This window comes from Anolis carolinensis, unplaced genomic scaffold (genome assembly GCF_035594765.1).
Source record: "Anolis carolinensis isolate JA03-04 unplaced genomic scaffold, rAnoCar3.1.pri scaffold_8, whole genome shotgun sequence".
Taxonomy (NCBI): domain Eukaryota; kingdom Metazoa; phylum Chordata; class Lepidosauria; order Squamata; family Dactyloidae; genus Anolis; species Anolis carolinensis.
The window spans coordinates 7,855,496-7,881,999 of record NW_026943819.1 but is presented as its reverse complement, the minus strand read 5'-3'; the positions used below and the strand labels follow the sequence as shown (position 1 = coordinate 7,881,999).

At 40.3% G+C, this 26,504-nt stretch overlaps 1 protein-coding gene across 4 annotated transcripts in view; it reads right to left on the bottom strand.

The window, feature by feature from the left end:
- Positions 1–26,504, bottom strand: part of ppp3cc (protein phosphatase 3 catalytic subunit gamma) — a 52,773-nt gene that overhangs the window by 7,201 nt on the left and 19,068 nt on the right. The window contains exons 2-14 of one of the 4 annotated variants that reach the window (XM_008120156.3): positions 23,495–23,692; positions 23,096–23,220; positions 16,203–16,314; positions 13,973–14,118; positions 12,990–13,129; positions 12,372–12,449; positions 12,179–12,273; positions 9,642–9,767; positions 8,534–8,611; positions 7,749–7,775; positions 6,654–6,735; positions 5,923–6,020; positions 1,552–1,581 (exon numbers count right to left, since the gene is read on the bottom strand). In XM_008120156.3, the coding sequence (XP_008118363.1) occupies positions 1,552–1,581; positions 5,923–6,020; positions 6,654–6,735; positions 7,749–7,775; positions 8,534–8,611; positions 9,642–9,767; positions 12,179–12,273; positions 12,372–12,449; positions 12,990–13,129; positions 13,973–14,118; positions 16,203–16,314; positions 23,096–23,220; positions 23,495–23,692 (1,335 nt within the window). The remainder of the gene's footprint in view (positions 1–1,551; positions 1,582–5,922; positions 6,021–6,653; positions 6,736–7,748; positions 7,776–8,533; positions 8,612–9,641; positions 9,768–12,178; positions 12,274–12,371; positions 12,450–12,989; positions 13,130–13,972; positions 14,119–16,202; positions 16,315–23,095; positions 23,221–23,494; positions 23,693–26,504) is intronic. The other 3 variants (XM_008120157.3, XM_003227043.4, XM_008120158.3) reach the window with 3 other exon arrangements.

Genomic DNA, 26,504 nt, shown 5'->3' with positions numbered 1-26,504 from the left:
ATGGCTTGATATATCTAGCTCTCAAAAATCAAGTCAGGGAAAGTCAGACATGTGTTCCATAACGGGGCATTTAGTATTGTGAAACAGCAGAATAGCTTTGAAAACTGAAAAAACAAACAAAAACAAAATCATAGTGAGAACTAAATCAATGTACTTCAGCACAACACTATACACACCCTCACCCAACACAAAATACACCACAAAAACGGGAAATGAACAAATCTTTAGCTAAACAACAGTACAAATACAGTAAAACGAATTCCTAAATCTTGCATGAGCAGGAGCCACAAGAAGTGGGAGAAAGCATCAAGAGTGGTGAACCCATTCACACCTTTGGCATAATCTTGCAGCTCTCACAGAGAGCACGAAACACTCCTCTTGCAGAATGATTTTGACAGAACAAAAAGCAAGCTGGGTTTTTACAATAGCTAATCTCATATACATTTGTTTGAGCACTTTGCTGTCCAGGCACGATTTTTGCCCAGGAACACTCGAATGGTAAATATTGCACATTTGGTCTCATATTTAGGAAGCCCATCTAAAGAGAAGCCAATGGTTAGGTTTTGTAGAGGATAAAAGACAGCAGTCTTTAAGATTTATTCTCTATGAGCATCCCACTGACCTGGGAGTGTGGCCAGAAGAAAACTTAAAATGCACATCCTCCTTTGCTCAGCGCTGGCTTGTGACTTTTTACTTTTCTGTGATACAGAGGATCACTTTGAAGACAAGTAGGACACTGGGACTTTAATGTATGTGAAAAGCCTGGCTATACCTCAGTGATAGCAATTGCTCGCATCTCCCGTTATGATTTTTGCCTGAGATCTGAGAAAGCTGCTGCTCTTTTGCAGATAATATTTTAGATGGACAAGTGGCCTGGATTCACATCCACTGCATGGTTAAACCATTTGACCATTGTGTCAAGCCCATTATTAACCTCAAAAGAAAAGGCAAAAAGGACCATTTGACATGCTGGTCAAAAGATTCTGGGGACAGGACAAAAAGGAGTAGGTTTTCTGAGCTCTGTATAGAACGTCATTCTTGAGTCAGAAAAACCAAGAGTTCTCTACTGCTTCTGGCAAGGCAGGAGTCCTCTAAACAGGGCAAATGCAAAGTTTGTTCAGTGTGTTTGAGTTATGTTCCACTAATGCGGCCCCACCGGAAATGTAAACAGTTGTATCTAATTCCATGTTATACTTCTGAAGCCAATAGAGAATGGAAGGCTTGATATGCAGAGAAAGGACAGCCACATCATGGTGCCTTACACCCCTATGGTTTCTGAGACTTCCTACTCTCCTTAGTCCTGTCAGTGAGATGAAGCCCAGCCATTTATGTTTATAGTAACAGAGCAGAGAGTCAGCAGGATGCTTTTGTGCTCTCACTTCAAGGGACCTAAACAGTGAAGGGTGTTCACCAGGCCAGTGCCTCTTCCCAATTCAGCCCTGTGATGCAAGAAATAAAAATACTTTGTACTGTTGAGAGTAAGTTCAGGGGAAGGGGAAAGACCGGAAAACACACAAAACCATCACAGATCTCACAAGATTCTAGCCATACCTTCCCGTGCCTCTACCGCTTCTACTGTGGCTGTAATACAGAAGGAACAGTGGCATGCAAAAATGAAGACAGAAAAGAGTGAGTGAACGTAACATCACCATGGTTGCTTTGAGATCTACAACCCTCCCAGTCCCAACAGAGGAGGATTGTGAGAATGATCAGCCAGCAGAGAAGGATGGCAACAGGACAGAGAGACGGAAGGAGCTCAGATGGGCAGCTGCATGGCACGGCATCGCAACCCATTGGAACAGAACAGAGGATAACAAGAGCCAGCTTTTCCAAGACTGGGCACCAGTCGCTGTCTTGGCGGAGGCCTATTCCATGCCTGGGTTGCCATGCCCCCACACTCCTACATTTCATCAACAGCCACTGCTTTAAGTCAGCTAATCAGCATTTCCCAGAAGAGTGTCTGAGGGGAAGGAGACTCGCTTAAGGTCAGTCTTAATCCTCGTCTTGGCAATGGGACAGGTGGGGGCAGCCGCAGCTAAACCTAAGGTGCTCCTCTACAACTAAAGGAGAGCTTTGGCTACAAGAGGCTCGCGCCTTCAAACAGCTTTCACACTGCATCAATACAACTTTCCAAAGGATCAGTATAACCAAAAAACAACCCACTCTATGAACAAACACATCCATCATTTGCCCTCAGATAGCATTTGCTATGACTTTACAACTGGGTTCCCAATAATATATTAATAATTTTTCACTTGCACACAGATATAGATATATATAGAGAGCATGTGCAAGACTTGTCCTTTCATGAATTCTGAGGCATTACTTTTAAAGCATTTTTAAAACCATATACAGCTTGAGTATCTATTACTAGAAGTGTTTTTAATTGTATTAAATGTTTAAATTATTTTGGGTTAATTATTACGTTGTTGTGTGCTTTATAATTTTTCATGCAATATTGTGGTTTGGTGACTATGTTTATGGTTGTAATATTTTTGTTTACATGTTGTTTGCCACTTTTGAGTCCCAATCTGGGAGAAAAGTGGAATAGAAATAAATAAATAATGTTGGATGTCCGAATACCTATAATTGTAATTATACATACATACATACATAAAAAAATTGTGTATGAAATAAAATGTGTGTACATTGAATTATCTTAGAAAGCAAAGTTGCAACTATCTAAGCCACCAATATGGACAATTTTGGATTTTGGAGCGTTTAGGATCACAGATTCTGTCTGGAATATTTTTATAGGCCTCTTTTCCATTCTGGACCTATGGATCTAAATGGGAGCATGCCATTAGCGTATTCTACCTCTGAATACACTTGTGAAAACTCAACAGCAAGCAGAAAGATTGGAAAAGTTACTTGTTTGTATTTCTAGCATTGTGAGAGTTATAGTCCCCCAAAAGTAATTTATCCAAGCCATAAGCAAGGAAGTACCTTGGACAGCTTCGTTTGTTTGATGGTGGGGCTGCTCCCTTCAAATCTTGTTTGACAGTACAACCGGAACTATAGTATAGTATAGCAAGGTACGTGCACGGATTTTAACCTTAGAAAAGCGTGGCCATATAGATTACTAAGGTTGGCAGCTCCTTAGACTTATATTACCTAGCATAACAGAGACTGAGAGAACTGATCAATGTTGTGTTCAAAATTCTGAATTCCAGGGAGGCATTCCTAATTCCAGTACAAACTACTTGGGATTGCAGTTCCCATCAGCCCTACTCACTGGCCATATTGGTTGGACTGCTGGGAGTTACAGTCCAAGGCATTTGGGGGGGTGCTAGGTTAGGAAAAATCACTCTAGGAAATTGGATGAACTTAGCTTGATAACCAAAGTTGTGAAATTCACTACAGACCAAAAGAAGCACTCTTCCCCACACTGCACAGGCAGACCATACAAGTTGCTGACATGCTATGTAGCAATGGCCTCTAACTTGATCAGTTGTTAAACTCTGAGGCCGAGGCAATCAAAAGGCTGTCATGGGAGTATTTTGGCCCTCGTGCTCTTCTGTGAGCTTTCCATAGGCATCATGTGGTGGCTGCCGTGGGGACAGAAGCTATAACTAGACAAGCCTTTGCTTGATGTGACATGGCTCAAAGGGGGGATATTCCAGCTTACATACCATGGCAAGCCTCTACATTACATAAACGCTTGTATCTCGTACAATCTTTTGTGCCAGCCTCGGAGTCTGCTGAGTTTAGAACAGGATGACACATAGCAATAACAAGGAAAAGTACCCTAGAGTCAGCAAGAAAAGCAAGCCAACCTGACCCAGATGCCTTAAAAGAGGAACAAATAAACGTTCATGACCTTCTCCAGCTTACTGGCTCAAAGAGTCTCTTTTTGGGAAAGAGGTAATTCCTCTCTTTGGCCAGCACTGGGTAGCAGTACATAGGAAGAAACCCGCTCAAATTGCTAATTTAATATTGGCTGCAGGTTTGTTGGAAATAGCAACCTCCAAAGCCTACACTGATTTATTAATGTATATGTTTGCTAACCTGTATTCTATGTGTATGTTGGCTTGCCAGTTTGACTGTACTTCTTTGGTGTGGTAGGGGGTTATAGACATGTGATTGTACTGAACATGTTCAGACTCAGGACTCCACTTTGTATTCAGTATGTGTTTGGTCTTCAATTAAAGCAGGCACATGTATGTGTCCAGACCTCTGTGGAGGTAGATGCATGTTGCTATTTAGAGACTTTAATAGATGCATGTATGCTTTATGGACTTCATAGAGTGCAACTATATTAAAGACTATGGACTACTAAGAATGATACCCTGTGTACTCAACACAGAGAAGCTATATCCTATCTTGTAACTGAACTTCATTAAAAATGTGCCTGTATGGTGAATTAACATGAAATGTTTATGAATAAATAAGATATGTTATTTTTCAAAGAATATTTAGGTTTTTTTTTATCTTTGAGTACATATTTTAAAGTAAAATGTTTTTAAAGGGAGTGTATATCTTTTGGGCAATTACCACTGCAAAGAAACAACAATCTTCTGCTAACCAAATATATTTTGTAGTGGCATGTGTTTGTCCTTGGCAGTTTAACAGCTGAGTTACCTGGGTGCCATTACGTTAATGCTTGCGAATATCACTTGTTGAAAGAGTTGACTTCTAACAAGGTCATGCTTTTCTTGACTAGTGGTTTTCAAAAGGTGGTCTCCACATAATCATGGAGATTTACAACATTTGCCAAAAGGATTTGTGCCCAGAGACTGGGTGCAGTTATTTTCCAATAGGCTATGTTCAATAATGTTTGAGTTTGCAATTTTCTTAGGATCTGATATGAATGGAAGTCTTGGGTTGCCTCTCTTCCTAAGTCCTTCCTTTCCACAATGCAGATTCTTTCTCGATTTTGAAAAAAAAAAACACATGGTAAGTATTCATGTACCGTAATTTTGAATCAGAGAATCAGATTGTTGGGAATGGACATCCAGTCCAACTCCCATGCTATGCTTATAGATAACTTTATCAATATATCTCTTTTGACAGATGCTATGACACAACTGCAAAAGAGGAGGGGCGGGGGGGGGGCACTCTAGCACTAGAAATTGCTTAATAGTTTGCCATCTGGTATATAACTGAAAAGAGTGAAGAGTAACTGTGTCAATTTCAGCTTTTAATTATTGGGGTTTCTTGATCAATCTTGCAATTCTAAGATGAAGGAGGCATGCATAAGGGGGCAGGTTCATTTCTTGATTCATAAAGGGCAATACTAAATGACACAAAAGGCAAGGAAAGAGAAAGTCTGGACGCACATTACATTACATTCCCTCAGAACCCATTTAAGAATCACATATAACCAGCACAGATATTAATATTTTAAAAATGCTCAGCAAAATTTCAATGTTAACACAAAGCATGGATGGATTTAGTATTACAGAGATAAAAAAGCAGACTAATAGTACGTTCTTAGGTAGCAGAAGTTGAAACGGCAATTGCTGTTAAGGAGATGAAATCAAAAGGGTTATTACAAAGAACAGTGTCCAGTAAGTACTACTCATTCTTTAAGCATCTATTCCCAACAGGATCTGCAACTATGATAGCATCATACAAATGCACTGGATAAAATCCCTTCCTCAAGTCCCCTTGTCAGGTTTCTATGACATCAACCAAATGGCCCAACTTCTTTTGCTCATCATTCTCCACACTTTTTTGCGCTATCCTTCTCCAAAAAGAAAGTCTAGAGATGTCATCAACAAATTCACAGGGCTGTTTGAAATTCCATATCATTTGTGGCAAAGCTCTGATGTGGCAAAGAAAAAACTACCCCTCCACTCCCCTCCCAAACCTGGGGTATCTTCTGAGGAATGCCACAGGGGCAAATTCACACAGTTTGGGTCTCCTTACCCTGTACAGGAAGTTTTTTGGGGCACAGGGCTGGGTGTAGAACTAACTTACCTGTCTGTAGAGTCTGCTTCCCCCCTGAGAGCACTCCCAGGGGCAAAGTACCTGTGGGAGTCAGGCCCTTGAGCGTCAACACACTCTCGCTCTCTTCCCTGAAAAAAGGCAAAATGTCCATTTTTACATCTGTGTACAAAAGCAATGCAGAAGCATGGTTCCTAAGGCAGAGATCTTGTTTTCATCGATCTGCTAGACATTAAAAAGTTGCCATACTTGGAAATATGTGAGCCCTATAGGAACAATCAGAACTGGGGCTGACTAAATCCCTGGGAACTGCAAACTAAAAAAACAACAACAGGAGGCCCATATTTGTCACCCTTGAATTAAAAGTATCATGTGGTGGATGATGGGAAAGAGTCCGCTTTCCTTGAGCCCCTGGAGAGATGGGGCCAGTCAAAGCAGACAATATTGTCGTCCAAAATGGTTTCCTAGGTGTAGTAGTAGTAGTAGTAGTAATCTTTATTTATATCCCACCCCCTCTAAGAGAAGGTCAGGTAATCTCAGAAGAGTGGGTGTCTTTAGCATGGACTCCAATGCCATTTCAACAAAGAGGTATGCAAAGGGCTTTGTGTGTGGCTGTGGATATTTGAACATCTGGTATGTGAGAATCCCAGCCAATAAATTGCCCTTTTCCTCTAGTGTGGTTTATATAGAAAAACCCCCTCCCCATCAGTTTGGCAGAAGGATGTCACTTTCCAGCCAACATTTCCAAGAAAAAGCCAACTTACCGAAGAACGGAAAAGACTCGTGCCATCTTCCCAATGGCCCTGATCTTATTCCTGATTATCTCTTTACGGGCATTTGTGCCTCCTTGAGGAGAGAAGAATCAAAAAAAGGTTTAAAAGAATGGGGCATGAAAACACGTACGGCTCAGGCGATGCCATAATGAAGCATCTGCTTGGCTCTAGGAAAGAGAAATCAGATTACAACTTCACAGCTAAATTCCATCAGTCACAATCATGGAAGGGGAATAGTCAGAATGGAAACGGGAGCAGATGACGGACAGAATGACACACAGACAAGAAGTCTAAAAAGGGTGAGGGGGAGAAGTAGGACCACCAGAAGTTGGAAAACAAGTGTTGCTCAGGGACAGCAGACCTCTTGCCCTCGAAATGGATTTGACCGCGTTACACATGGGATGTAATATGGATGACTCAGCCAGAGGGACACAGTTTGGCAAGGCAAGATCACATGTAAAAATTGACAAGACCAAGTGAGAGTGAAGGCATCCGAATGCTGGGCTGTGCTTGCAGAAGGGAGAGCAGTCGCACAAGCACAGTCTTTGGCACAGACAAAGAAAGGGCTGGACCCTCATGGCTTTACTCAAGCCCGTAGCTTTGTACAGTGCACTATGGAAAAAGCACTCTCCCGTTTACTACACAGACCAGACATGGACTGAAAATCATGGCGATGTTGCAGGATGGGTTCAATGGTAAACTGAATGACACATACATCTCCTCTCAGCTGATTTTGCTTTGTTTTGTTTTTAATGGCCCAACTATGCATTAAGAACAGGACAAGCCAAACTGGAGATCTGACATGCACCAATGGATCAGCCATGCATAAGGTGGCTGCATTCAAAGTCAAGAGAAACGTGGACCCTCCACCTCCAGCACCCCCCATCATTCAGGTTCCTGGTGGAACACAAGAGGGTTTAAAAAAGAAACAAAACCAAACGCACCACGTTCATGTTAAAACTGAAGGGGGAGAAGGGGGGAAAATGGCGAGACTTTCCAACTAGTCAGCTATTCAAAATCCACTCCAAGGAAATCTGGTGGCACAGGCAGTGAGAATTAAGCTTTTAGCAAAGTCTAGCTGGGTACCTTTCGGATAGCTTGAAATGTAGTTATCTTCAGGGAGAGGAGACACCAAGTAAACAAAGAGATGAAGATAGAGATAGAAGAAACAAATTTAATTTCCATGGGAGGGAGGAAAAACATTTTTTTAATATAAAAAAATGCAATGGGACAAGAAGAACTTGTAGGTAGTTCTCTTCTGTACTTGCATTATGCCCGCTTGGCTAAGTCTCCCTCTCTTTTTCTGTCACTCAGGCCACCGAACTCTGGATTGGCAAATACATGCCTTCCTGGTGCACCATATGAAAACTTATTGGTAGGGGCCTTAGGGGATGAGTTGGTTTTATTTCTGAAGATTAGGCAGAAATGATGGAAAAGCCAATTCAATGACCAGTGATAAAAAAGATGATCTAATTTGCAGATCTTACTGAGAAGATCATTTTTTCACTGATTTTACAGTAAAAAAAAGAGACATGTATAAATTGCTGGGAAGACCTTAATCATGTTACAGCGGAAATACCAAAAACTGGTCTTCAGTCTCAACATTGCGTTGTCCTAACCCCCCACCCAAAAAAACACAAGTCTTCCTACAAATGTAGGTGTTGCTAGTTTGACAGTACTAAAGAACTAAAGAAATAATAACCTGTAAAATAGCCAAGGATGGCGAGCTTTAGCTATGAATGAAAAAGATGACAACAAAATGGTGCAAAGAAGAAGACTACACGTCCAGTACTTGAAATCAATTTCTCCAGATTTGCTTGAAAGCCCAGAAGTTACCCCCACCCTTAAAATGTAAAAAAGGATTTCTTTACCATCCAATGTTTCATCTCCATCTGTAATAAGCTCATCATCGGAGCAGATGTTGAGGATGTTAACCAGCATCTCTGTAACTGCAGGATGTAGTAAGAAATGAGAACAGTGATTAACAACTAGACTATGCTGTGCAATACATAAATGGGTTGGTTCACACATTGTGCTGTTGCTCACAGGTTCTCTGCAGCCTTACAACTCTTCAGTAAAATCAACATTTGACACTGCATCTGAATTGAGAAGACTGAATTTTGCACTTGCCTTCCACATCAGGACTGCAAACTCACTTCAAACAGTGGTTTGCAATCTTGATTCAGAGGCCACAGCCTGCAGTCTCTTTTGCAATCTTAATGTTATAACACTTCTCTTTTATTTTTTTTAAGTGATTACACTTCTCTAAAGGCCAAATTCTAGGCAAACTTTCAGGCAGAAATACACCACTATCTACTACATATAGCCCAGGTAAACTGCTCCAAGGGGATCTCTTTTGGGTTGCTGTGAGTTTTCCAGGCTGTATGGCCCTGTTCCAGAAGCATTCTCTCCTGACGTTTCACCTGTATCTAAGGCAGGCATCCTCAGAGGTAATGTTAAAAACTAGTCAAGTGGGGTTTATATATACACAGAGAAGCCACTGAAATATGCAAGCATGTGGACAATTTCAACAGAAAGAAGACCATTAAAATGAACAAAATCTGGCTACCAGTATTTAAAAACTCTAAAATCAGGACAGTAAATAAAGAACAACACTCAGAAAACAGGGGAATTCCAGACATGAATCAATCAGGGACAGCTAACACCACCCAACAAAGGATTTCCTCAGGCAGTAAGAAGCCAGATGTAGAAGCTGAAAGAGTTCTTCCTCTCACCCTAAACATTCCACAGATATATAAACCCCACTTGACTAGTTTCCAACATACCTCATTACCTCTGAGGATGCCTGGCAAAAATGCAGGTGAAACACCAGTAAAGAATGCTTCTGGAACATGGCCACACAGCCCGGAAAACTCACAGCAACCCAGTGATTCTGGCCATGAAAGGCTTTGGGCTCTCTTTTCCTCTTTGGTCTATTGTTTTGCCACTACAAATTTTACAATGCCAATTCTCGCTTACCCTTTTCCCCTACAAAAGGCAAAGACCATGTGAAAACATCCATGAAATTTGGAAGCCAGTAGGGGTGTGGGGAACAATTAAACTGCCTGATGTTCATGACATTATTTTCATATTTCAGCACAGCAGCTAGAAGGAAAAAACAGAGAGATAAATCACAACGTTCATTGTCTGCAGCATCTTTCTTTCAGATTAACAGAGCTCTGAATACGCAGTTACATCACTGTATTTAGCAGTTTCTTTTAAAGCCAGACAACTTCACATGAAAATGCACATTGACAGGCAGACTAGACATAACACTAAATGGGAAGAGAATGCAGCTAGCCTGAACTAGAGTTTATCTGAACAAGCTGACATCAAACCAGAGTCTATAAGCCTGGTTTCTCTGGGCAAAATTATCTAGTTTATCTAAGTAAAATTAGCCAGTTAGTTTTGTTTCAAGTATGGTTAGTTAGAAACAGAAGCAGAAATTTCCTACTTCTTCTTTGAAGCTACATAGGAAGGTGTGGGGAAGCAGTCCCATACGTGTAACATAATACTGTGGTTTAGTGGTGTATCTAAAACAATGCAGTTATTACTTTGGGATGGTGGCAATGGAACATATAAGAAGTTAAAATAGAATGAAACTATCAGAGAGATGCGAGCAGCCATGAAGAAAGCTTCCCTGTCACTACATCAGTAAGGTGGAGGGAAGCACATCACTAGAAGACCTCAAAGCCCATCCAGACTTGTATAGAAGAATATAATTTTTTAGAAAACTGGGACCTGAGCCACACGGAGCTCTATAGATGACACCAGCAGTTTGAATTGTGCCAGGAAACAGATGGGTAGCTAGCAAAGTTGTTTTGCCTGGTAACCAGCTCCACTCTAACGGCTGTATCTCTTTGAACTCTTTTGAAATTTCTTCAACCTCCAAGTGGATCATATTCCAAACAGGATGGTCACCACAGAAACCAGTTTTCCAGCTCAGTGCTGAACATAGGAGAGGAAGTCGTGGACATATGTCTTTAGGGTGAATGCAACCCCTGTAGCCCAGTCTGAACATTCCTTCAATTAAGAGCACATCTGTCTTGTCTGGATCAAGCTTTGATTTATCTGCCCTTATCGAGCCCATTACTGATTACAGACACATGTTCAGAACTGAAGTCAAAGAGGAAAGAAGAAATAGTGTTGAGTGTTATCAGTACACTAGTTACAATCCAAAGTTCCAGACAAACCCTCCCAGTGGTTTCATGTTTTATGTTAAATAGCATGGAGGATAAAATGAAAACATGGAGAACCCACAGGGCAAAAGGCCAAGAGGTTAAGCAGTAGTCCCAAACATCATGCTCTGGGCTCATTTCTCCACAAAGGAATGGAGTTGCTGCAACACAGTGCCTCTAAGTTCCATCTCTGGAAAGCAGGGCAAAAGCCACTATGGTCAATTATGTCAAAAGCCACAAAGAGGCCCACAGCAGAAGCAAGTGCAACACACTCCCTTTGTCCAGTTCACAAGAAAGGACACCTACCAAAGCTCTCTCTGCGTAACCAGGCCTATAACATACAGATCTCAAAGGAACTGCATATAACGGAGGCGTGTTTGATTTTGACACCTAGTAGTCAATTTGATTACATCATATAAATATTCCTCCCTGTCTCCAACATGCTCAGGGTTACACAAGTCATTCCCATAAATCATCACAAGCCAGTGTGGCATAGTCGTTAGAATACTGGACTACGATTCTGGGAAATCAGGGTTCAAATCTCTACTATGTCATGAAAACCCACTGAGTGGCCTTGGGCAAGTGTCATTCCCTCATTCCCAGAGGAAAGTAACCCTCCTCTGAATAAATCTAGCCAAGAAAGCCATATGATAGCATCACTGCAGGGCTCTCACAAGTCGGGAATGACTTAAGACACACAATAATAGTAATAATAATAGTAACAATCTTGTAGGTTCATCCTGTAGACATCTAGCTGCATTTTAACAAAGTTCTCCCTCTTCATGCCCCCAAACTCTCTTTGATGAAACCATTGTTGTATTCTATCAACTAAACTACAGTCCAAGTCACATCAATGTATTAGATTCAAATTATCCCTTAGGATGACAGAAAAGTGCCAGACAAGGCCTGCAGAATAAATGCCACACAAATATTGCAGGGACCTAGATCCCAGTTGCAGAACTTTACCAGTGTGAAGACTAATCACAAGAGAACGCTTAATATTTTAATTACCCTAAATCTTCCCACCACTTAAGCATTGGTTCAAATTTCAACAATTACAGTAAGGGGGGAAAGGAGAAAAAGAAAGAGGAGTAGAGATCATACTTTTACATCCCGTTCTATAAAGGGGTGATTCTGCTAAACCCAACATTATCAGATGAAAAGTTGAGCAAAGCCTGTGCTCCATTTGTAAGATAGCAACATGTTAAGTGAAAAAAGGATGAGATGAAAGTCACTTTGGGGAAAATACAGGTGTTTGAACACAAATGCACAAAAGAATCAGGCAGGATCCATAATGAAGCCACCATAAATACTCATGACACACAGTCCAAGCCTTACCCTTGTTGTTATAGACATCTAGATAATTTGGTGCAGAAAAAATTGTGATTAGGGATGGAAAACCTGTAGTCTGGCTTTTTCTGTACATTCGGTACCTAGAAGAAAACCGACAGAGTGTAAATGGATGGTTTTTCAGAATACACAGGAGAAAAAAAAGCTGTTGAACACAAACCTGGATTTCATTTGAACCTACCCAGCGTCCTGGGCTTCATGTGCTCGAATCACAGATAATAAATTATTGTTTTGCAAAAATTCACAAATCGCGGGGTAACTGAAAAAGAAAGTATTAAAAGCATGTTAACATGTGCTGAAGGGAATTATTGCCTCTGTATCTCTGCTTTTCTCAAAGGAGTGTGCAGTTCTCAAGAACAGCGGAGGTCTGCCAAAAACCTTCAAATCAAACTACATTTTATAGTAACTGGTGATCTGACACGATCTTGAAACATTTGCAGGAACTGAAGAAATCTAGGAAACTGAATTCAAAATACCAAATGTCCTGTAACTCAGAAAAGCTTAAAGTGCAATTCAATACAGATATGTCTGATGCAAAATCTTACAGTTACATTTAGAATGCTTGAAATATATTAGAAAGCAGTAAGGACACTGCATTCTAGGCCTTGCATTTTAGGAGTAAAAATTCAAAGGGGATTCAACTGAGCCAAGGTGTATTTTTAGAACAGAATTGCCCACACTTGCTAAAAAGAGAATTCTGCACAAAGCGCAGGAGGTAGAAAGAACAGAGCATAGCAAATTAGAGTGCCCTACATTTATTTTTCACTCTACTAAATTCTTCGTTGGAGTTATTTTTCACCTGTAGAAATAAGAGCAACCTCGAACAGTATTGTGGGTAAAGTGTTCCAATGTCTTCTCATTGCCATAATCCTCTGATGGATCAGACCATAGCAGATCACACATTGGACCAAAAGCCGGAGGTTCCTTAAACCTGTCTAACTGAAGACACATACAAAAAGGCAATTATAAATATATATCCACAGAACTGAGGAGACACATGATTAAAATATAGTGCATTGAAACAAAAAACAAAAAAAGCTTCCATCTGTGCTAGACATATACAGCTCACCTATGGCATCTAGGAATTAAATATGGGTCATTCCACGCCAAGTAGTCTAAATCTTCCCACCAAATTTTAGCTGTAGCGCTAGTTACTGCATGGCGGCCCCTATGGTCTCAATGTGATATATAACATACTTTGATCTGAATAAATTGATAATGGCTGCATTGCAAAACAAAAACATATCAGTCTTGTAGAGCAAAACTGTACAGGATTTCAATTTACTAGCCATTCTTATATATTTAGTTTCAATTTTATTAGACCCCAAAACTGGCATTTTCTTAAATGTGTGCATGCTGACTGACTACTCTTTAGATAAGGTCTAAATCAGCAACTATTGCAGTTAGAGACCTCAAATTTTGGAAAACTTAGTTTAATTTTAGACCACTTGGCATGGACATTCATCTCCAACCAGCTCTGCCAAAGATCATATTAATCATTACTTGCATGGGAGAAAGATCTAAGGGATGGATTTTTTTTCCAAAAGAAAAGTACATTTGATTTATTTTAAAGATTAAGACACCAAATTTCTTCCTGACTATGCAATTTGTCAGAAGATGTTAAACTTATAGACTTATAAAAGTCAGACAGAAGTTGTCAAACTGTATGTTGTTGTCTCCAAAAATTTACAACTTCCTACAACTAAATCACATCAATGCGATTTCACCAATTCTGGTGTATGGAGAAGGAATGCAAAAGTAAGAGAAAGCGAGATGACTTACTTTCCTAATATCGTCTAGACATGTGATTTCAGGAGACAGCCCTCCGTGCACACACAAAAACTGCTGGTTCAAAAGGGCAGCGAGAGGAAGACAATCAAAGGTATCCATGCATGCATCATACACCCGCTCTGAGTACTTGATTCGACCTACAGGAAATGAAGTAAAAGAAGGCAACTGGTATGTATCAGCTATGCAGGAGAAACTGATTGCAGCCCCTCAGTTGTCCACAAGGTTCTGGAAAATCCAATGATATGTAAAAGCAAAGAAAAAAGGCTCCTGTTCAAATGTGCTGCACACCTCTCTTCCTCCATGTTGCTCCTGTTTTCATGCTCTTCCTTCATAGAATTTCCACATCAAGATGTCTGATGAAGGACGGCAATATATTTCCTACAGGCCTATCATGCTGTGCAGACAATGCCACGGCATATTCAAGTGTGCATGGACAATTTGCAAGGGATGGCAGACGGACATGCTGCAGTTCACCGTCACTTTATGTGAACTGGAAGAGCATCCTAAAACATGTTCAACACCCCCTGCAGCAATACATTGCAGGAGAAGATTTGGAGCGACAGGCTAGGTGTCTTCCAGGGAAACTTGTTCACCCTTGCAGATTTTGTCACTGAAGAACATCTGATAAGCCTCCAAGGGACGGTTTGAAAGCAGTGCCTTAAGCTCAGCTCTGCTGTAGACAGGACTGCTGTATGGAAAGCTTCTGAGAGCAGTTTGGGATTTTACAGGCCATCTCCAAATCAGATACCTATTTTATATGTCTTGTTACCTTTTAAAAACAGCTCATCAGATGTATAAGCCTCTTTGAAGTGTACTGTGAAAATCAGTCCCTGCAACATATTGTGATATAAACAATGTAGACAGGGAAAAAAGAGAATCGTAATGCACTCTTTTGCAGATTATGAGAACCAGAAGAGGAAAAACAAAACCAGTATCAAAATGCAGGAAAAACTCCTATACTCTTTAACACCAAGTTCTTCACGTTTCTGCAGAAGTGCTAAAGCTTGTTTATACTACAGACTGAACATTATACACTCAGGTATCTACACGCTTTGTATCTTCAGTTGTCAAACAACGATCTTAGAAATTCAATTGCTCATTTCAAATTGAGATTCTGAGAAATTTAAACAAGACTGCAGCAGCTTCCTGCCTGGGGGAATCCTTTGTTGGGTGTTGGCCTTAGACACAGATTATTATTTGAGAACACTGACATGCCGGACCACTCTAACCATCACCATGTCAGACTACACAGAGAAGCCATTAAAATCCACAAGCATGTGGACAATTTCAACAGAAAGGAGGAAACTATGAAAATGAACAAAATCTGGCTACCAGTATTTAAAAACTCTAAAATCAGGACAGGAAGGAAGCAGCCAGGCTTTGAAAGTGAAAAGCCATTCAATGCTAATCAAGCTGGCCAATGGAAACATTCACATTTGCCTCTAACAGACAAGAGTTCTTTCTCCCAACCTGGACATTCCACAGATATATAAACCCCACTTGCCTAGTTTCCAACAGACCTCACGGCTTCTGAGGATGCCTGCCGTAGATGTGGGCAAAATGTCAGGAGAGAATGCTTCTGGAATATGGCCATACAGCCCAGAAAACTCACATCAACCCAATGATTCTGGCCGTGAAAGCCTTCAAGTACTAATCTATTATCCGCAATTTTTTCCTTCCCTTGTCCCCCCCCCCCCCCAAAAATTATTTGGAAAAAAAAGAAGAAAAAGGCCACCTAACTATTGAAGGGTGAAGAATGGTATGGTGACATATGGAAACTGAATGAAGAGTGAAGTGACAGTTTCTCTTACTACCATTCCCATACAGTCTGTATAATTAAAACAGGTTTTGTTTATTCAAGTGACACACACATACAAATACAGTGGGAGTCACTTAGCAATCTCTGCCAAAGGGGAAGTCCCCGATCTTCCTCCAGTCCTGTCACCAGCTGCAGTCCTGAATGGAAAGCTCTTGGCAGTAATTACAGGGTGTTGGGTCCTTAAGCTGATGGAGGTGGGAGGGACAGCTTGTGAGGAGTCAGGCTGCCAGCATGATGATGAGGGCAACACATTGCTAACAGACCTCCTGTGAACAGGGATTTAAAATGTCCCATACATGTACATTGGAGGAGGGCAGGCGGCCAAAGGCATGCATACAATCCCACCAGCACCCACAGTCTTCTTTTATCAGATGCCAAACCCACCTGTTCCCCCATACTTACATTCCTGCTTAAAGGTGAAATATTCTGTGAGGTGCCTGCACTCATGGTTCCCTCGGAGCAGGAACAGTGTTTTGGGGTGGTTTATCTTTAAGCTCCACAAATAAAGCATGCACTACAAGAGAGATAAAAGACAGCACATGATGAGCAACCACTTTTGCAGGGAAGCCACACTCCGGAGCTTTGGGGAGGCCTATGAAAGTAAACTCAGGAAGACTGCTTTTAAAAGAAAAAGAAAAAAAAGTCAGACTGCAGCAGGGGAAACCGTGTATCAGATCAGACTATTTCCTTCAGATGCCTCAGCCGTATTCCTACAAGTGAGCCTAACGGAGCTGCAATGCTAGGAACTCTTCCTATGGCGCATTGATAGCCAATGGACATCACCACTGTGCCATGAGTCTTGTCAATGGGTCCCAATGGTGTAACTTGCAGATTGCTCAATTCAATTTCGCAAAGATGGTGCCCCAAACAAAATAAGAGCCAACAGCAAGACCTCAAACTAACTACGTTCCTCGTTATGGCTTTGCATTTGGGGAGGGAGGCCCAGAGGACCACTGTCGTGTGCCTCCAATACAAAGCAAAGAGCAGGAAAACCTTCCCAGAAAGGAGACCTTCCTCATACACACTGTTGTTCCGGGCCCAGGCGCTGGAGGACTTGCCTGACCTGGCCGAGTATGCCTCCATCAACTGGGCCGTGTCACAGATGCCCACGGACATGGAGAAGGAAGAGCGCTGGGGGTGGGCGCGGTAAGCAGGAGATGTATTGCACATGCACAGAGTGTTTTTTTTTGGAAGGGGGATTTTTCTGGCCTTTTCTCTGTTTTCTTTCTCTTTTTTTGATGGTCACTCCTTGGAAAGTGATGAGAATTGTGACCAAATTTGGTGTGACTTGGCCCAGTGGTTTTGTTGTTAACTCGATCCTAATTACAGTAGAGTCTCACTTATCCAAGCTAAACGGGCCGACAGAAGCTTGGATAAGCGAATATCTTGGATAATAAGGAGGGATTAAGGAAAAGCCTATTAAACATCACATTGGGTTATGATCTTACAAAATTAAGCACCAAAACTTCATATTATACAACAAATTTGACAGAAAAAGTAGTTCAATATGCAGTAATGTTATGTTGTAATTACTGTATTTACGAATTTAGTACCAAAATATCACGATATATTGAAAACATCGACTACAAAAATGGCTTGGATTATCCAGAGGCTTGGATAAGCGAGGCTTGGATAAGTGAGACTCTACTGTATGTACATTATATAAAAGGTCAACCCTGATGTTGAGTCCAGTCGTGATCGACTCTGGGGGTTGGTGCTCATCTCCATTTCTAAGCTGAAGAGCCGGCGTTGTCCATAGACATCTCCAGGTCACGTGGCTGGCATGACTGCATGGAGCGCCTTTACCTTCCCGCTGGAGCAGTACCTATTAATCTACTTACATTTGCATGTTTTCAAACTGTTAGGTTGGCAGGAGCTGGGGCTAACAGCGGGCGCTCATTCCGCTCCCGGGATTTGAACCTGGGATCTTTTGGTCCGCAAATTCAGCAGCTCAGTGCTTTAACACACTGTGCCACCAGGGGCATACATACACACACACACACACACATATATATACACACACAAACACATATATGTACATACATATACACACACACATATATATACATATATCAATGTGTGAATGTCGATCAGTTATCAGCTCTGCATCAGATGCATCCACCAATATACAAATATGAATATTCACTGTGAAGAGCCAAATAAGTAAAGCATAAATAGCCAACAACAAACTTGATCTATAGCAGGACAGCTAATCTCTTTCTCCATCTCCCTATTCATTTACACGTCTGTTAATGAAGTTGCCAAGCTCCTAGGTATTACTTCAACTGAAAATTTGGTACCAAAAGAAGGACTAGCATGGAAAGAATAGAAATATCTTCCTAAATCACACAAAAGAGGAACAGCTCAACATGTTTCAACAACCTCTTTGGAACTAACGACACGTGAAATGAAATAACCAGGTCAAACAAACCTTGCATAAGCAAAGAAAAATATTTCAAAATTTTATAGACCACTTAAAAGCTTCTTCAAAAAGTATCTTTCACCAGTCTCCATTTTTTCAAATTTCCATTTTGTTTGCCAAATTTACAGATCGGTGCCTTTTAAGCAGGCTAAGAGTAGCTGACAAAGAAGGCTCATCAGCTGTCTCAGAGTTTTTCTGTTCCAGCTTGCTGAATGAAAGATTCTAGAGGCAACTTCTGTTTACTTTGTCCATTGTAGGCAGGTACCCACTGCTACAGGAGGATCAGCGAAAGACTTTGAATGAACTGAAGCGCTGGTCTCCAAACATGTCTATAAATATGTTTGTTCTCAAGATTTCCAGAGTCCCTGGAAGTACACTTGTGGAAAGAAAGGGGAACGTTAAAGATGAAATGAGGAAAACTTGACAGACAATATTTGCTTTTGTAGGTGGTTAGGATGAGGAGCTAGAGGGATTTACAGGCAAGCAACATTCAGTTGCTTGTACCACCCACTAACAGCATCTTCGCCTTTTCTGGGTGGCTGTTTATTGCCTCCCACTCAGTCTTCTGTTGATATCAGACACTAATTCAGCACATCCAAGAACCAAAACACAATCCAAAGAAGCACTGGAAGAATAACTGTAGGTCAAACCAGAAGTCCAATATTGTATCAAGCCAAAGCCAAATAAAAAAAGGAGTCATGGCAAGCTTCCTTGGAAGCAGCCTTATCATGTCCTCTTACAGAAAAAAATTAACAGCTCCCTGGAGTATCTCAGCAGGTATTTTAAATGAAAGGGGGGGGGGGGGTAAAGATGAGTAGAGAGGTGACAAACCATATTTCTTCAAATAACATGTTGATACTAGCTGCAATAACTAGAGTTCATCTGAAAAAAGTGTTTTGTACATCTCCCCTGGCTGTCTCGCGGATCTAGCAGAATTGAAGTTGAGGCTAACCTGAACAATTTTTATCTCTGAAGTGCTTTGCAGATAAGTCACACTGGAGTTTCTTCAAATTATTTAGTAGGTCATGCAAGCTGTGTAATATGCAACTACTGGCTCAGCAAGGCTCTGCTGTAAGCACTGGCGACAAAGGACAGTTCCTTTGCTCCCATCACTGTCAGAAAGTAGACAGATGAACTCTTTACTAGACTTGTTAAGATCCATTAAAAGTGTTCAGTCAACTTGGGTTTTAATCATTGCCTCAACTACCTTCTACTCAACTCTCTGGTGAACCAAGGTGCTTTTTAGGAGTTCTGCTCAATGGAGAAGAGCATTTAGAAGCAACTGTGTCAATTACCTGAGTCACAGCTATAGTTCAAAAAGGGAATGTGGATCTGAAACAAGGGCAAACCCTGTTAAAAGAAAATCCTCAGGGCCTTCATGAAACCATTTGCACCCATCACAGCTTGATTGAGCCTAAATTGATGTTTTATATGTTGCGTGTGTTTTATTTTATTGTATTTTATATTCTATTCACTTTTATGTTTGTTTTTAAGCACCTTGTGCCATCTGTAAACCGCCCTGAGTTCCTTCAAGGAGATGGTGGAAGGATATAATACATTATTATCATCATCATCATAATTATCTGCTTCTAGGGCCAGACCACATGCTTCTGGTGAGGGGCTAAGAGGAGTAGACATGTAATTATCTGATTCTTCTATTGAAACCATCTGGTGAAGTAGGGTAGGGCATCCAGAGCCAATGCATACTCAATGCACTGAGCCTGGCAGAGATATGAATCTGAGTCTGTGTGGTTCACGTTTAATGGTCAGATTATGTCATTACAATATAAATATTGACATCAGAGTAAATAGCTGCCCTCTGTACTAATAACCCGGATACTGGCTTTACATGCCCCACCTCCTAGGTCTGTAGCCTGCTTCCTGGATGCCTGCATTAGGATGCAATTATAAAAATTACCTCTTACTCCTCTTCTGTTACAAGGTCATTAACATTAACTGCTCTGGCAAAGGCTCCCTAATATCCTCAACCCATATGCACAGATGTGCGTTGCAATGTCCAAAAGTTATGGACCTATGTGTTCTCCTCCATATCAAACACAGAAGATAAAACGGCAAAAGCCAATAACAATACAGAAAAGCAGCAATAAGACACCATACCTGCTTTGAGTTTTGTGTGGGTGTTTTTTGAACCAGTTAGGGCCTGTTATTACAAGATCCTAGTAAAATTACAAACAGTTGGGCTTCTTTCTCACTTCTCAATTGATCTGGCTTCCCTCTCAGTTACTAGAAACCGGTACAACACACACACACACGCAATATACTTTCAATGCAGAGACAGGTACTGTTCGTGAAGCAGGAAAAAGAGGCACATCTTGGTGTTCAAAGGCAATTTTATCAAGTGACATTTGCCATTGCCCTGACACATACTAATTTAATTAATTAATTAATTAAAGCCCACCTTCCTTCATGAAAGAAGAATATCTGTTTGATAGCAAAGGAGCAAAGCTATGGAAAAAGACAGACTTTCCATGTTGAGTTGCAGTACCATGTCTGCAGTAAACAATACAATGCAGCTTCAGTTGGGATAGAATGGGATTGAACTCTAGATGATTCTATTGTAGTTGTGAGTGCTTGCATACAATAGTCAAGGTAAACAGTCGCTGCCTCCAGTATAACCTACTGAGCAAGCAAAAAAAGAAAAAGAACAAGAGACAGCAGATTAGCTTGTCTAACTATCTACACCAGTGGTTCTTCTCAACCTGTGGGTCCCCGGGTGTTTTGGCCTACAACTCCCAGAAATCCCAACCAGTTTACCAGCTGTTAGAATTTCTGGGAGTTGAAGGCCAAAACATCTGGGGATCCACAGGTTGAGAACCGCTGATCTACACTGACATGTTCAAGATACACAGATCTGTAAATTCTGACACCAAAATGGAAACTGTAAGAAAAGTGGAGGCTGTTGAAAGCAAAAAAAAAAAACATCCCCAGAAAAATATGAAGAAAGCTTTCAAGTGGTTTCCAGAAGTTTCAAAATGCAACACTTATTTATGCTTTTGTGATTTGGCAACCTATTCCCATTCTTTCCATGTCATTTCTATCTCTGATACCAACATTTCGACTGAGGATGCAAAACCTAGGAACACATCCTACTTCATTAACTGAGGCATGTCTATCTTTCTATTTCACTTATTACTTAATATGTTCAGAGTACAAATTTTATAGCTGTGAGTTGTAGTGTTCTTATAGAGGGAAAAATCAGAATATTCTTCCTAAGAATAACAAGAGTCACAGAGGTTTGAAAACTACTGAGCTCAACCTAATCCAAGCTATAGAAAAGGAATTACTGACAAATACAAAATAAAGGCTGGCCTCTCTTCTAGTTGTCAGATGTAACTGAACATAGCACGGCTTGGGGACCACAAATTGATATTTGTTCCAGTAACAAAAATGGCTATCTTATAGGTTCGTTTTTGCTCCCTCTGTCAAGTATATAATGGCATGCAACTGAAGTGTCAGAATTAGCTCAACTCTGAGAGATTCCTAAAGTAATCCAATTTCTCTCTCAAAGGACAAATGAAATAGTGGCAGCCATTTAATCAGGTTTTACTCCAGAGAAAGATAAGAGGAAGGAAAATGCGGCTATTCCATTTCTTTCCCCAAGAGACTGGCTGCCTTTGGGCTTCCCTCAACAGTTGCTCAGTGGCACTTTGCTATTTCAGGAGATGGATAGGACCACATGCAAATGGTGACGACAGGAGACTGACTTCAGGGACCATGGTCTTCACTTCTAAAATCAAGGACTACAGGCTACATAATGTGCTGCACCCCACAAAGATATCATTGACAAACAACTGAATAAATATTCTTTAAAATAATAAAATAGGTAAGATAGTCGAAAAGGCTATGCAATCAATATTCTGACTTTCACAGGTTTAACACGCTCTACCTCCCACAAAGCAGCCCACTAGGTCCATGTTCAGAACCCGAGCTTTCAGTTATTCTTTTTGTCTACAACTATTCAGTCTCTCTCTCTCTTTATTTTTCTTCAGACACAATGTGTACAAAACGTTTTGTGGCTCCTTTTAAGGCAGGGATGGACAATAGAGGGATCTAAGTTTTGTCCAAGCTCAGCTTCAAAACAAATTAATGGTCACATAAAACATTCATTGGTAAACCAAAGCATACATCGTCATAAGAGTCCTTAAGGTGCCACAAGATGCGGGAAATGTTTCAGTTGAGGCTAAAATAAACAGCATCAAAATGAAAAAGGGCAAAAAGCTAACCATAAAACAACAGGCCAATTTGACTAAGAGTTTTACTAGATGTTTCTCTGGATTAAACTCCATTCCTCCGATTTTTACAGACCTGCACAAATTCTTCAGTTGCACTTCCAGATTTTGTTTTACTTCAATTCCATTTGAAACCCTTTTAGTTTCACATTTGATGACTAAATTTTTCAATATTCAACTCTCCAACTTTGTGAAACAAAGTATGTGAAGCCTTTCATCAATAGTCCTGTCATCTGCTATGCTCTCTGAAAATTTTAAAATGTTGCAGTTTTTTTGGGGGGGGGAGTGTTAAATGTTACATTTTAATATAAATATGGAAATAAAACATCATCAAATCAGTCTAGCCTTTTTGAGGTATGTAATCTATGGCTCATTTTCAATTTATTTTCTCACCAGGAACACAGAACTGGACCTGTGATATCCAGTACAATTTAACTCCCCTGCCAACATGGTTCTTAAATGACTTACATGTTTCCATGTTCATTCAAAGACAAACCCTGCCGCATATCAACCCTTTGAAAAGATTGTACTGGTCTCCAAAGTGGTATATAAGGAGGAAAGGTCCCAAAGACTTAGTGCAGACTTCAAAGTGCTAACCCACAAAGGCTCAGTGGAATTGTCACCTCTATACTGAAGTAGCCTCTGTCCACGTAGTCTCCCAGGAAGAGGTAGCGAGTGTTATTGGGTGATCCTCCAACTTCAAACAACTTCATCAGATCAAAGAACTGCCCATGAATGTCACCACACACTGGAGAGGAAGGACAGCAAAAAAGAGGGACAAGATTACATGATAAAAAGAGAAATGTCCAAGAACTAACAGGGAGCGAGGTTTTGCATCAGCTTCACTTGTAATATTATACTCAGCTCATGTACTAAAGCTGCCAAGGCACAAATGAACACTTTTTCCTCTTGGAAGTTCCCAGAACCTTGTGATTCTGAGAACTTCCCAAAGGAAAGGGCATGTAAGAGGAAACCTTCTGGTGAGCTTCAGGAGGCCAAAATGTGATAGAAAATGCGCTGACCTGTGATTGGAGCCTCTACTTCTATCATTGTCTTTTCATGCCGCAGAATGGCAGCGCCATCATTGATGATCTTAAGTGCCGCATCTTCTTCCAAGCGCCCTTCTTTCACCAAGTGGTTTTTTAAGACCTCCAACCTGGGCTTCCCATCCTCAAATACTTCTTTCAGGGTTAGCCGCTGGGTAGGGGGAAAGGGGACGGCTGGAGAAAGAAGAGAAAGAAACATTAGGCAAGTCTCCATAGAAAACAAGCACCTTTACCATTTCGCTGGTATTACCTGGATAAATCAGAGGGGAGCTGTTAGGTGTTAAAGGGCACAATGAAAATTATTCAGATCTAGGAAATGCCTGATGAAAGGTGACAAAGTATGATTACTATTAACACAAAATATAGTCAGAGGATATTCAAGGCTGCTAAATAATCTAAATTCTTCAACACTAAATTCAGAATTGGGGGGGGGGGGAGAGAACACAATCTTGCATAGAGCTGAACAAATATTTCAAATTCCAAAGCAGTAATACAATTAAAATATTTGACCATTCCTTTTCAAAATGTGTATTTTACTCTATCTATATGCCTGGACTTCAACATAAATGTTAAAGGATAGCTTTATATTTATTTATTTATTTATTTACAGTATTTATATTCCGCCCTTCTTTCTCACCCTGAAGGGAACTCAGGGCGGATCACATTATAACACACATAGGGCAAACATTCAATGCCCATAAACACATCAAACAGAGACTGAGAGACACACGCAGAGGCAAGTTAACCTTCTTCTGAGGGGATGTTTAATTCTGGCCACAGGGGGGAGCAGCTGCTTCATCATCCACACTTGACGGCACTTCCTCATTCCAGGTCGTAAATTAGTTAATCTTGCCTCCCCACTTTATAAGTGGTACCTTATCTCCTACTTGATAGATGCAACTATCTTTCGGGTTGCTAGGTCAGCAACGAGCAGGGGCTATTTTTTATTTTTAATTGACGGGTGCTCACCCCGCCACGGGCTGGCCTCGAACTCATGACCTCATGGTCAGAGTGATTTAAGGCAGCTGCTCAACAGCTGCGCCACAGCCCGGCCCGGTTAATAGTTATAAAAACTATTAACAAAGCCCAAATAAAATTAATAAAAATGAATGAAAACAAAAGCAATAATAATTAAGAATAGATGAGAAATATATCACTTCCTCTTTCATTCTTCACCTAACACTGAATATGAAATAATTGACCTAAATAGACATGCTTTGAGGTCCCGAGTAACTGGGAACGGATGCATAGCTCATATTATGTAATTTTCTCAGACAAAAGGCTTGCTCTGTAGAAGATGACACAATAAATTTTATCAGCTCCTCTCTGCTTACTTCAGCCTGATAGGTCACCAAAAAGGGAAGTCATGCAAATATTCCAACTAAAGCTACAATGAAAGGCAACTTTGGCTTTCCTCAAGAAATTCAACAATATAATTCTATCATTTTCTATTGTTTTCTGTAGTAGGTCAAACTGATCACTTTTACTGCCTGTAGTTAATAACATTTGCACAGCCTGTATGTTTGAAGTCCTTCACAAACATTCTAATTCTTATAATAACTCTCTAAGTAAACTAGACAATAGTCAATGGTATATCCAGCTTTAGACTCCTTTGGTAACACTCCCTTCACAAGGCAAGTCCAACACAGATGAACAGATTTGTTCCATTACATGCTTTATGCAAAAATACATTGTTATAAGGGGGCAGAAAAGGAAAAAATGTTAACTATTGTTCTTATAGCCATCTCCTCCCAGTACATCTGGTTCACCAATACGTAAAATAATACACCACTATGAACTTATAGTCTGTAATGTTTCTTACTTTAACTACTAATCTAGCAAATATTTCTCAACTATTAGGGGAAAATATATGTAAATTACATAAATCTTTTGACTCTAGTGTAAAAAGTAGAGGAAAACCCTGCTAAAGAGACAAACAGATAGCATGTGTATGTCATGCATGGCTTAATTCCTATCCCCCCAATTCAGTGATTATAATGAAATGCCTAAATGTATAAAATTGTAAATACATTGAACAAACTATTGTGATGCCTGATGTTTTGACTACAGAAACGTCTCAACACTCTTTTCCAATAAAATTAATTTCGCTCCAATTTTGTTTTTTTGTTCTGCTGGCTAGCTCAATTGGATTTTGCAGAATTTGGCTTATGGTTTTGTTTAAACTGATGGATGAGGGTTTTACAACTTTATGCCTTTCCCATATCATTAGTTACATTATCTTCACATTCTAAACAATTTTAAAATACAGACGGGAGTGGAAAGATCTGTGCCATGCAAATGAAAAACATTTGCATGGCACAGATCTTTCGACTCCAGTCTAATTCCTTATGGCTGGCTTTGATTTTGATTTTTTCAGCAGTCTATTGTTTTAATTATTTGGATCTGACATTTTAGAGTCTAAATGTTTACACTTCTATTCGCCTGTTTCAGTCTTCTATCAATATTTTCATTTTACAATATAGGCAACTTACAAATAAGATAGGTTTGTTTGCAAATCGGAACACATACATTTTTAAGTGTAACTCCAGCCATAGCTATATGTATATCCATATCTTGATATAGATATATAAGCTTTGGATAGCTTAGGGAAGAGTTAACACCCCTATGGTATTTATTTTGCTGTCTGTGCCACTGTTCAGAAGATTTCATATCTCACTTTCTGTCCCCGTGATAACTGGATTTTGAAAAAAATGGCTTGCTGTAAAAACAAGAATTGGTGATAAAGTGTAGATCCCCTTTCATCAGGATAACAACTCTTTCAGGAGTGATTTTCTCTTCTTAGAGGTAGATTTCTCTCACTTCCTGTTGCCTCACCCGTTCTTAACTAGGAGTTGTTTGCACATTAGATATTTGTAACTCAGGGACTGTATGGATGGCAAAAGCAAAACTTTTTGCCACTTTTCCATAAAACTCACTTTAATGAGTTTTTTTAAGTGGAAGTAGACAATGCAGTTTGTGGGTTTAG